Raw genomic sequence first — 12,309 nt, forward strand, 5'->3', positions numbered from 1 at the left:
TAGGGCTTAAATTGAGCCTCTACAATTTGCATTAATGCGTTGCTGTCAGCCAGTCCTGCCCCGGTTCTTTTGGGAAGCAGGAAAGGGAGCAAGGGGGGCGAACGCTAGTGCATAACCTCTAGCAGAAGAGGTAGAAATAGCCAAGGAGCAGTAACATCTCAGACTGATCTAGTTATTTACTGTGTCAACAGTGGTAGGTAGGATATGTTTGGCAATCTCATTTTTTTCTCAGCGTTGCGTTTATGTGCGTAAGAAACGTAGCCTTACATTCATAAACTTTCTGTGTCTTTCCAGATCTCTGGAATGATCTCCCAGCAGCTAATACACAAGCTTTACTGCCTCTTAGTGGCAATGAACAGCATGGCTTCTTGCAGCATGGTTTTACCTTTCCTGTCACAGAAAGATTACAGCAGTTTATTATTGCCATTATATTTTTTGAGGAGTACAGGCATTCTGGCACAGTTTCCAGGAAGTGTGATTCCACATCCGAACTCAACACTTTGCAAAGCAAAAACCCACAAGCATTTACTTTTGGCAATACAACTAGATGCAGTCAACACTGTCCCTTTTGAGGACAGACCCTTACAACGGATATTCGCGTTTCAGTGGATGAAGGAGAGGTCTAGCAGGAAGATACAGCGTGAGAAGACTGAACTCCAGATTCAGCTCCTCACAGCCGCTGCCTGTCTGCGCGGGCCGTGGAAGCTGCCTCCAGTCTCTGCCTCAGTAATTTGGGGTAGTGAGATTTAACTAGTACTGTACACTGGTTTGCACGGCCCGGTGATCCCCTCATCTTGCCGCCGGCTCCGGGGGTGCTTCTGCAGCGTGACTCGCAGAGATGCTGCGTGCCTACGTCTCCGAGACGTGAGCCTTCCCCGAAGGCTAGTTTTGCTCCTACGTGCAGTCTAACACATCCAGATGACACTGCAAACAGCTTTTGGTTTGGAGGAGTAGCATCCAGGCTTTGCTATACGGAAAAGGCTGAAATGCAAACTATTTTTTATCAGAATCGCAGGAATTGTGATGGAAGGACAATCCACGGTAAGTTAATTCTGATTTTCTGAACCAAAAAACCTGATGGCTGCTGGTTTGCAAGGGAGAAATACCTCTCCTGGTTTAGGAAAGGTGACAAGTAACTGTCAAGGTCTCCTCTGGTTTACAGAACCAAAGCAGGGCAGATGCCACCCTGCAAAACCAGCTTTCTGGGTCCACGTGCGGACGGATGATCGTTTCCAGCTGCACGCTGCGAAATGGAAAAGCGGAGCCAAGGATAGCAGCACATGGCTGTAGTGATTTTCAGACTGAAGGGTGTTTGGACACCTCTTCCCCGTGTCTGGTGCCAGCAAATATTTACAAGCTCATCCGATAGTTGTTAACATCTGTCCTGGAGCTCTCTGGTACCTGCTAGCAGGTTGATTTACCACAGTGCAACCGCAGGGGCTGGAAGGAAACACAAGCTCTCAGCAGACAGGTTTTTAGGGGCTCGGCGGTGAATCCCGGCTGCTTCCAGCACCTTCTCTGGCCGGCGCGGGGAGGACGCCCTCCTCCCGCCACACGGCCGAAGCGCGCTGAGGCGACGCGGCCGGGACTCGGCCATAAACCCTTTCAGATCATCGTTTTCACTTTAATCAGCTGCATTTATTTATTTATTACAGGTTCTTTCCACACCGAGCTCTACGGCAACCAACCGCCGCCACCGCCGCCATCTTCCTTCCGCGCCTCAGCGCTGGCCACGCCCCCTCCCACGCCCCATCATAGACCACACCCCCTCCCCATAGGCCACGCCCCCTCCCTATAGGCCACGCCCCCGAGGCCGCTCACCCAAGGCCACGCCCCCTCCCGCAGCCTTTGCGCTGCCGCTCTTTGAGGGGGCGTTGCCTGCGTGTGTGCGTCACATCCGGCGGCGGAACCCGGAAGTGTCGCTTGGGCCGGTTGCTATGCGGCGGTAGAGTGGCGGCGGAGCGGGAGGTGAGCGCCGGACGCCTGGGCCCCTCCGGCCGGGGCAGGGGGGGGAAGCGGGGAGGCCAGGGGGCACCTCTGTGTGCGTGGGGGGAGCGCAATGGGGGCCCGGCCCGGCTCGGGCCTCGGGGGTTGCCCCGGGCTGCCGAGGCCGTGAGGAGGCGGCGGGCGCCGCGCTGCCCGCCGGGGGCTGCAAAGGAAAATCGTTAACGTTAAATTTGGAGCCTTTGCGCTTTAGGGACGGGGTTTGCCCGCGGTGGTGGAGCTGAATGTGCGTCTGACTTCCTCTCCACTACCTGAGCAGCATAGCGACCGATGGTGGTTGGGGGAAGATCGTCACTTTGTTTATTTATTTATTTTCTTTAATTCAGGAGCAGAGAAGCGATGGCTTTGAGGAGGGTTCGTGTGTCTCCTCAGCCAGAGGCGACTGGCTGATACTGGGACACCTGCTGGGCTTTCTCTCTGTTGGTCCTGCCCATAGCCTGAAATGGGGAGGTAAGAATCCAAAAAGAAAGGGTGTACTGAATTGTGGTATCATCGGAGCAAATGGTGAGGAACCTGGCTGTGAATTCCTGCCGAACTGTGTGTCCGGGGGTGGGGACAGAGCGTTGACTCTGCTTGTCCCCAAGCACAGGCAAAGTGCAGCTGGAGTAGACCAAAGTAAAAAGTGTTCTGAAAAATCTGTTGGTTCTTAGCTTTTATTAAAGAACGTCTTGCAGTTCTTCTTCATAGCATCTATTTTTAAACCAGATCACCCTCTTTGAATTCTAGGATCAACATCTCATGTTTGCTTCCTGCTTCCTGGCACTTCAGCATCTCTCCTGTGGGATGTCCACGTATTTTCAACACCACTTTGCGACAGATTGTTGTTATTGGAATACTTGCTGCTGCTGTCTCTTTGCTTTACTATTCTGTGGTTGTCATCTGGAATAAGTATGGACGTGCCTACAGGGATAAAAGATTCCACAGGTGAGAATTTAAAAAGTGCTCTAGTGCAGAGTAAAGATGTAGTTTCATTCTACAGATTCATGTTAAATTACTTACAGTTGGGACAGGAATTTGATGTTAAAGACAAAATACTGACAGGAAGTGTGTAATAAAATAACAGGGGAGAAAAAAACATGAATAAAATTTCATGCTTTTTCCCATTTTCTTTTGAAATTACTTTCAATTTATTAACAATTTAAATTTATAATAACTCATTTAATGTTTCCATAGCACAATAAAAATGTGGGAGCAAGAGTGTTGTGTAGGAAATTATTCTGAAAACGACTTTTGGAATTTATTTGGAGTGTTTGGTTCTTTTCAGCCACCCTTTCCCCCTTGCCTTCAGCAGTGTAAAATGCTAAAAACTAGTGTGAGATTCCTCCAGTAGAAGCTGTTACTGTGTTTTGAATCTGATTTTTTTTTAAAAAAAAAAAAAAAAGCTTTCATACAAAACTTGAATTATCATGTAGTAATACCAAGTTTTCTTCTAGATATCTTGCCCGAGTAACTGATACTGAGGCTACTGATACAAACAATCCAAATCTGAACTATGGAATCGTTGTGGATTGTGGCAGCAGCGGCTCTAGAATCTTTGTGTATTGTTGGCCAAGGCACAATGGTAACCCACACGACCTGTTGGACATCAAACAGATGAGGGACAAAAACAGAAAACCAGTGGTTATGAAAATTAAACCAGGTACTGGAAAGAAATTAATTTTTAGAATTGCTTTTCTAGGTAGTTGCCTATCCTAACCTTGCTTTTTCAAAGCCTGTATTTAAAATATCTGAGTAAAGGAAACTTGAATGTTGTTAGTATGGCAGTCCTCCAGTTTCTTTGCTTTTGATTTGCACAAAGTTTGTTCGGCTTTACAACTTGAAACATGACACTAACAAGTAGAAGGAAGGAGGTTTCTTTGTATGCTAAGACAGTTGTCAGTTAAGTTAGTTCTATTTAACAGTAAGTAAATAATTGGCTTTCTAATAGGCATTTGACCAATTATACAAAGAGATAATTATAAAACAGTAATACAGGTTTTTGTTTAATGATTAGAGGATGAATTAGTGTTAGTTCTTTTCTAAAATTTATTTATTTATTTATTTTTATTCCTGTAGTTGATTTCCTAGAACTTGCTTTGGATTTTGTTTCTGCTCAGTGCATTGGCTATCAAGATTTTGCAGACAGGAGCTACCTGAGGCCTGAGTTCCTTCACTTTCATTTTTTCATCTGTTTCACTAGGCATTTCAGAGTTTGCTAGCTCTCCTGAGAAGGTCAGTGATTACATTTCTCCACTTCTGAGCTTTGCTGCTGAGCATGTACCTCGTGCAAAACACAAAGAGACTCCTCTTTATATTCTGTGTACTGCAGGAATGAGGATTCTACCAGAAAGGTTGTTAGCTATCTTATTTTCAGCATTTAGAATAGCAATCCTGGTGTCTCTGACTATTTTTAACTGTTGAAAAATGTAATTTTGCAGCCAGCAGAAGGCAATACTTGAGGATCTGCTCACTGATATCCCTGTACATTTTGACTTCCTGTTCTCGGACTCGCATGCAGAGGTTATTTCTGGGAAACAGGAAGGTAGGTTAATATTGGAAAAATTCTTAAAATACTTATTTTCCTGCTACAATTTGAATACTTTTTAATTGCTTTTTAAAATTCTAATTCAGATGAGAGACTTATTCCTCAATAGCAATAGATGGTGCAGATCATCAGCTGTAATCTTCTAACTAGTCTAAATGTTTTCTAATTAGTTGTGAGCCTAACACATCCCTGTTTTGCAGAGATTTTAGTCTATTTTCTCCAACTTCAGGGAGACAGGGATCAGGATAGGATAAAAGATTTCTCTCAGCGGAAGAAGTGCTATACACAAATGGTTTCTGAAGGGATCAATGATCTGATGTAGTCAGCTTGTAAAATGACTTTATGTCATTTTAAAAGCCAATTTGCTTATTTTTTCTTAAATCTACAACCAAAGTATCTTTAACGTATTGAATTAGAATTTTCATCAGAATCCTGACCTGGGACAGAAAGACTAGATTAACTTGTCAGGACTTGTCAGGACAGTAAGTGTTTTACTGTGTAAAATAGGAGCAGTGATACATGATAACAAGTCAAATGCAAAATAACCCTTTCGTTTTTAAGATGGTATGTATTAGGCATTCCTGAAATATCTGATTTTCCTTTTTTCTTCCCCTTTGTGTATGTAGGAGTATATGCATGGATTGGCATCAACTTTGTTCTTGGAAGATTTGAACATACAGATGATGGTAGGTATCTTAATTGTGAACTAGGTTTTAGGAAGGACTTCAGATATGTTGCTGCTGTGCTTTCAATGTTGATGGTATTTTTTTCAGATAGATCAATCCGTGAATAGTGCACCTCTGAATGCGAGTATAGGCTTAAATTGTACGTGAAACTGCAACGATCTTCATTGTTACCAAACCCGGAGAGCGTTCCGAGGGTTATGCTGCTTTAGGCCCGCCCTGGCTCTATTTCTCAAAGACTTTTCGTTGTTTTCTCCAGAGGATGAAGCAGTTGTGGAGGTGCATGTCCCAGGCAGTGAAAACAAGGAGGCCATCTTTCGTAAGAGGACAGTGGGTATTCTTGACATGGGCGGAGTGTCGACTCAGATAGCATACGAAGTTCCTAAAACTGTAAGCTTTGCCTCTTCACAGCAGGTTATTATCTGTGCGACTTTCTTCTTTTCCTTTTGGTTTATTTTAATGCATATTTGTTCTGTTTGTTTTCATTGCTTTGAGTCTTACTCTTCGTTACATCACATCTCCAAATGGCAAGAGAAGATGGCAAATACGAGTCCTTCATCAGCTAAGCAATTCATTTGTATTTTGTTCATTCAGAAAGTTGATTTCAGTTAGTATAACTTGTTAGCAATTTTAAGTTTAATTGGATGTGCATTCTTTGTGTGTACATAAATGTATATTCTTTTTTTTAACACTTGTTATGCTTAAGAGACTTTGTGGCATATAGAGACTAAAAGTTGTATGATTTCATTAAAAGGGCTTACATAAGATATGTTTTTTTTCCTTTATAAGTTGGATTGTGAGATACTGAATTAATAAGTTACTTGGCAACAATAGTTTGTTGAAACATCGCCTGTGTTCTCAGCACAGTTCATTTGTTGAAGTGAATTTCTTCATTGCAAAGTCTTAAATAGAGCATGACTTTCTCTCATTTCAGTGCACTGATCACTAGAATAATTCTGAATTTTTTAAATTAGATAACCTCTCATTGACTTCAATGAAAAATTATCTAAAGAAAGAAGAGCATAAAAGCCCCATGGTTTGGCTTTCAATGCGCTGTGGTAATGGTGTTCAGATCTTCAGCTGTGAAATTTTATTCTTTTCGCTACTGCAGATTTTAATAACTACTCTTCGTATTTCAGACAGATGGCATAACAAGCAGTTTCGGCTGTTAATCAAAAATACAGGCAGTCAGATTCTGAGCTGATTGTCACAGTCAAATGTGAATTTGGAAACAGGAAGAGTTTCAAAAAATTGATGATAACTGTACTCTGTCTGAACATAAATTGATTTAAAAAATGATGTTTTCAACCTGGAGCCCATCCAGGCTCCCTGACTGTGACACTGTATAGTCCTATTTCTGTTTCTTGTTTACAAAGTTTGTTGGAAGCTCTGCAATGTTATGCTACTTTCCTGAGCACCTTCTACGTGCGGTGCTTCTGCTACACGTCTCTTAAAATGTCCAGTAGGCTACTTCCAACCAACTGAGGTATGGAATGTGAAGAGAGGTGAGAGACTGGCAGAAGTCTCCTGAAAATCTTGAGAATTCTGGAAAACTAAGAGTGGTTCTGCTGGCCAACCATCAGTCTACCTATCTTAGCAATCTGTGGCATTGGGAAGTCAGAGGTAGTAGCACTGAGTTTAATAGCTGTAGAGAAACCTTTTTCCTGGGAAGAGACTTCAGTGTCTGGGGTAGCAATTTCAGTTTCCTGCCCTTTAAAGTTCCTTGGGTATCAATAGTGATGATAGAGTACTCTGCAAGTAGAATGTGCTCTCTCACTATCAAATAGAAGGTAATGTGGACCTGTGAAAACCAAAATAGATGAGTAAGGAGTGATGCCTAAAGATCTTAAGGCATCCTGTTGTTCAATGAACTAGCTAACCTTTAGGTTCTCATTCATATTGTTTATAGCTAATCCTAGTGCTTGTGTTCTACAGGAGGAGGTAGCCAAAAACTTACTAGCAGAATTCAACTTGGGCTGTGATGCTCATCAAACTGAACATGTATATAGAGTCTACGTTGCAACATTCCTTGGCTTTGGAGGGAATGCAGCACGCCAGAGATATGAAGACAGTCTATTTACCAGTACCTTATTTAAAAACAGGTAATTAGTTGCAGTAGCTCAGGAATGTGGGTTCTGTGCATCACTAGGCTCAGCAGACTCTTGAATATGCCTAGAAAAGAGTCTTGATGTAAAACTTAAGTTCTGCCATGTGCAGCGTGAAATGCTGAAATCTCTTTAAATGAGAACGTCTTTCTGTTTTGATACTGAGATATTTCAGAGTTTGGTGTTTCTGATCACAGTTGTTACAGTTGTGCGTGCTCTTGTGTGCAGGCTGCTGGGCAAACAGATTGGTATGACTTCTGATTCACCCTACTTAGATCCTTGCCTGCCCCTGGATGCTCAGGATGAGATTCAGCAAAATGGACAGATAATGTATTTGCGTGGAACAGGAGACTTTAGTATGTGCCGTGAAGTTATTCAACCCTTCATGAACAAAACCAATGAAACCCAGACATCTCTGAATGGTGTTTATCAGCCTGCCCTGCACTTTCAGAACAGCGAGTTCTATGGCTTCTCAGAGTTCTACTACTGTACTGAGGATGTATTACGCATGGGAGGAGACTACAATGCTGCTAAGTTTATTAAAGCTGCAAAGGTAAGTATTCTTGAACAGAACTCTTTTATTCTAATTTGAAACAAACTGCTGTAGAAAGCATTTTGTTCTGAAACTCTTGCAACAGAACTCCTTTAAAGATCCAAACTCCTTTCACCCTTCAATGAATTATCACAGGGCATCTCTATGCCTCATCTTGGTTTTCTTTTAGAATATTTGTTTTAAGACACAATAATAGAGTTGACTCCAGAGGGAAAAGGACTCATAGATTTCAGAACTATTGAAATAAGGATAAATCTGTACTACTTCTACCCCGTACTTCTTTTTATGAAGGTCTCAGTAATGATTAGTAAAAAATTCCCTTTTCCTCTTGCTTTATATATTTCATACCTGATTTACTGGGGCTAATCCTAGCAGGGATCATTCTGTCAGAGCAGTATAAAATAAGGCTACAGCATAAACTAAAGGAATATTACATGCTTTGTCAATGCCCTAAAAGCAGTGGGGTTCTGTGTGTGTGTATCTGCAATGGTATTACTAAAGACTTAAAATGCTACTGAATATTAGTTTAATATCATTTTGACCCATATTTGGCATTTGTTATTAAAGGAAATATGAAATGTGTGGTCTGACATTGATAGTTCAAGGGAAGTTGTTACTTCTAATTTTTCTAGCTTTGGCTGTTTACAGAGCATCTTATCTGATGGCAAACAAATCTTAACACAAAGCAGATGCAATTTTGAAGTCGTGGTTTCCTTTTTTTTTTTTTTTTTTCTTTTTCTTTTTCTTTCAGGATTATTGTGCCACTAAGTGGTCTGTCCTGCGAGAACGTTTTGACCGTGGTCTTTATGCATCACATGCTGATCTCCACAGATTGAAGTAAGTATTTGTGTTTGTACAGCAAATTCATTCAGGCAGAGTAGCCAAGGAGAGGTCATGTCCAAATGATCCATTTAATGGCATCATTAAAAGTGTGAATATAACCTTAAATATTGCATCAGCCATAAAAATTACTGATAGCAATGCTTCTAAATATGCCTCACAGTCCTTTGGACCTGTGTAACTACTGAGAAAATAAACGCTTGACTCTGCCGCTTTTTCTATAGGTACCAGTGTTTTAAGTCTGCCTGGATGTATGAAGTATTTCACAATGGCTTCTCTTTTCCTGCAAGTTACAGCAATTTGAAAACAGCTCTGCAGGTTTATGATAAAGAGGTGCAATGGACATTGGGAGCCATTCTTTACCGAACACGGTTTTTACCTTTAAGGTACCACTTGTTTATTTAAATGTCTGGAAATAGTGTTTGGGTGGGTGGGATGAGCATTTTTTGAAGGGAAGGGAGACACTGACAGCAAAGCAATCGGCAGACAGGGGGAGACAAAATGTTGTTTCTAGTTCGTTTATATAAAGTGTCCACATATGTGTGCCTATTTCAGGTAGTTCAAGTAACTCTTGATTAAAGCCTATTCTATTAACATGGACTCTCTTTTCTTTGATAAGATAGTTTTGAGGCAAAGCTTGGTTTGCGATTTATGTCTATCCCTTTGACTTTTCAGAGACATCCAGCAAGAAAACTTCCGTGGAATTCACTCCCACTGGAGGAGCTTCTCCTTTGTTTACAATCATTACTTGTTTTTTGTCTGTTTTCTGATTGTGCTGCTCTCCATTCTGCTTTACCTGCTAAGGCTGAGACGAATTCACAGGCGAATGTTGCGTAACAGTTCATCCACTTCCCTATGGATTGAGGAAGGTCTCCCACCACAGAAGATTCCAGGAGCCTTATGAGATGCTGTGATGAAGAACTTTTATTGGACTGCCTACAGAAAAAGCCATTTTTGCCTCAGGGTTTCTCCTTTTTGTTCCTTTAAATCACAGAAGAAGCAGATCACCCCAAGTGTGGAATTTAGCTAGGCTTTGGAAATATGGGAAAACAAGGTCTGCTGGGCTTTGTCTAGTTAGACAATATCTGCCAAAAATTCTTTATTTTTTTTCTTAAATAATGCACTTTTGTGTGTCTTGGGAAGAGTAAAGACTTGATGTCAGCAAATGAGTAGCAGCAGTATAAGCTATGTGTGTCGAGAGAACTGAGTGTGTATTCTCCTTGGGTGGGATTGTGAAATATTGTTAGCTGGGATGAATGACGTTTTTTTTTTTCCTTTTTTTTTTTCCTTTTTTTTTCCCTCCAGATCCATGCTTGGTATTTGACTTCTCAATTCTGAGTGTGTCCAGTCAAAGCAAAGGAAGTACAGGGTTTTTAAAAGCAGTAAGAAACAACTTTTTAGGCAGACTTTGTTTTAGATTCTGAAATAAGTACTGTGATGTAGAAGAAAAATTTATTGCACCCAATGCTGTGCTTCCACAAAATTGCTTAAATCACCACTTTGTTTTTGTGAGAGTTTCACCTCTGTTTTGGAAGCTATATCCATGTAGTGGCAAAAGTCACTACCTTTTAATCATTATTTCTGTTTCATAATCATTAAAAGATCTCCTTGAAGCTCCAGTAAGGTCAAAAAAACTGGAATATGTCTAAGCTTTTGTTTCTGCTAGAGTAGACATGCACAGTGACTTTGTTTTTTAGTACTCTGATTTGTTAATTTATATTTTATTTAAAACTGTTAATTTTACTTGAAAATAATTTGTCCATGATTAAAAGTGGGATTTATATGAACTTCTGAAGGATGAATATTTTTATTGTGTAGTATAAATCACTTCTGCTTTCACTGCATGTATCCAATTGGCAAAATTTTCTTCTAGTAATTGTGAATATGTTAGAAAACTGGATACCATTTTCAGTAGTAGAGCGCTGAAATGCTGATACCACTTTTTGTCATACTTTAGGTGCAGTTTATTCATCTAAACATCTAGATGCTTTGAATTGTTCTATCATCTGCTCCCGATATGCCTGCTCTTACCATTGAGTGTTGAGGGAATTTAGGTTTGATCTCCTGAACTGCAGCTAAATTTAGGTGCTAAACTTACTGCTCCTTCTGTCCAGTGTCTGGCAGATGGTTGCGTTGGTGCCGTAGGAATTAACCAGATACTTGTTGGAATGACCACGATTTTAAAATGGTAATGGCTCTTTAACTGAACATTGGAAATAACGAATAGTATCTCTGTTTTACAAAGGATTTTTTGTACCTGACAAATCTGTTTGCTAGTTGAGAGTTTGTGTTTTTGCATTCTGTTGTTTTTTGAGCACCAGCTAAGTGAACACACAAGGGTAATGCTCCTCTTGCTTCTGATATCTGGAACTGTGGTGCAAACTTGTTGCACTCGTAGGCTGATAAGAATTATCTGAAAACTGACACTGATGATTGTAATAAGCCTATACTTCCTGTTTCAGAGGTGCTGAGAATTGAGTACAGGGCCTCTAATTGAATGTCTAGATAAAGCATTCTTCTTTGGACGAGTGTTAAGGTTAGCAGTAAAGTGGAGAGGAAGTTTCAGTGTGTGACAGTGGCAAAATCCCGGGAGGATAGACTCTGCCAAGCATCTCTTAGTAGAAGAGAGAGTATCTCAAATGCAACGTGCAAGCAAAACACTTTGAAAAACCATAAAAGCAAGAAACAATTGAAGGAAGAAAGTTTTAGACCCAAAGTAGAACTTCCTTTCAGATACTGAAGGATTTTTTTTTCCAGAAATATTCTTAAGATACTTTTTATTTCTTTAAAGGCTTTATCTTTTAATGTATCACTTAAAAAATGATTCTGTAATAGAAGTGGAAGCTCATTTTTACTAAATGAGGGACAGTCACTATGAAAAAAATATTTTGTCCTAAATTCAGGTAGTGTGAAACTTCCCTTTTAAAAGGGAAGATAATTGTCCAAAGTGACTTACTGTTTCAGTGGTGAAACCAAGCGCAGGATTTGCACGTTGCTCTCTTATCTTGTAGGATGGACGATCTGTGGCTACATTCAATGAAATTTGTGTTTTGTGGCCCCCAGAGCCTAAGACGACTTTGGTAGGTGTCTCACGGGCTCTGGCAGGCCCTCACCAGTGCTATAATGTGTAAGAGAAGCATTGCCTAGTTTGTGTCTTGTAGCTCACCTGGAAAAACAGCTGCATCAGACTTGTACTGTTAGAGTGCACAAAAGTCCTAATTCAATTCAAAGACAACTTAAATGTTCATATATACTCCTAGAAAACAACCAGGAAACTCAACAAATAAGTAGAGGTTGGAATAGGGATGGCATAAGGGAACCAGACTGGTCTGTGTGCTTACATAAAGCATTATGTGCCTGCTTTAGCATTTCACACTTATTTTGGAAAACACCGCAACAGGGAATGAAGATACAAAGCTGGAGTTGTTTGAAATGTGAAGAAAAACAAGAAGGTGAGTGGGTGGTGAGAAAGCAATGGGGAAAATGGAGTGGCAGTGACTGCTATGCTGTATACAGTTGGTGAATGTCTCATTCCTTGATTTTTTTTATTATTTATTTTTAGATTTTTTTCCCCTCCCCTTTTCTAGGATCCTAGCAGCA

General features: G+C 40.8%; 1 protein-coding gene across 3 annotated transcripts; it reads left to right on the forward strand.

Moving 5' to 3' along the window:
- The first annotated feature begins 920 nt into the window (after window positions 1-920).
- On the forward strand, window positions 921-10,504 carry ENTPD4 (ectonucleoside triphosphate diphosphohydrolase 4). 3 transcript variants are annotated; one of them, XM_062596719.1, is made up of 13 exons: window positions 921-1,041; window positions 2,331-2,454; window positions 2,731-2,928; window positions 3,438-3,643; window positions 4,184-4,334; window positions 4,422-4,525; window positions 5,155-5,214; window positions 5,471-5,625; window positions 7,147-7,313; window positions 7,545-7,869; window positions 8,621-8,706; window positions 8,934-9,095; window positions 9,385-10,504. In XM_062596719.1, exons 2-13 carry the CDS (start codon window positions 2,447-2,449, stop codon window positions 9,611-9,613), a joined length of 1,851 nt encoding a protein of 616 aa, XP_062452703.1. In that variant the 5' UTR covers window positions 921-1,041; window positions 2,331-2,446; the 3' UTR covers window positions 9,614-10,504. The 3 variants fall into 3 exon arrangements, with proteins under 3 accessions (XP_062452703.1, XP_062452702.1, XP_062452704.1); XM_062596718.1 differs by lacking the exon at window positions 921-1,041 and adding an exon at window positions 1,861-1,968; XM_062596720.1 differs by lacking the exon at window positions 921-1,041 and adding an exon at window positions 1,861-1,968 and having other exon boundaries at window positions 5,471-5,601.
- Window positions 10,505-12,309: the final 1,805 nt, after the last annotated feature.

Source organism: Rhea pennata, chromosome 28, assembly GCF_028389875.1.
Source record: "Rhea pennata isolate bPtePen1 chromosome 28, bPtePen1.pri, whole genome shotgun sequence".
Taxonomy (NCBI): Eukaryota; Metazoa; Chordata; class Aves; order Rheiformes; family Rheidae; genus Rhea; species Rhea pennata.

Excerpts from the sequence above, each read along its gene's own strand:
- ENTPD4 (XM_062596719.1), top strand. Across the intron at positions 8,707-8,933 it reads GCTGATCTCCACAGATTGAA|GTACCAGTGTTTTAAGTCTG; the intron begins GTAAGTATTTGT and ends CTTTTTCTATAG. Across the intron at positions 9,096-9,384 it reads ACACGGTTTTTACCTTTAAG|AGACATCCAGCAAGAAAACT; the intron begins GTACCACTTGTT and ends TTGACTTTTCAG.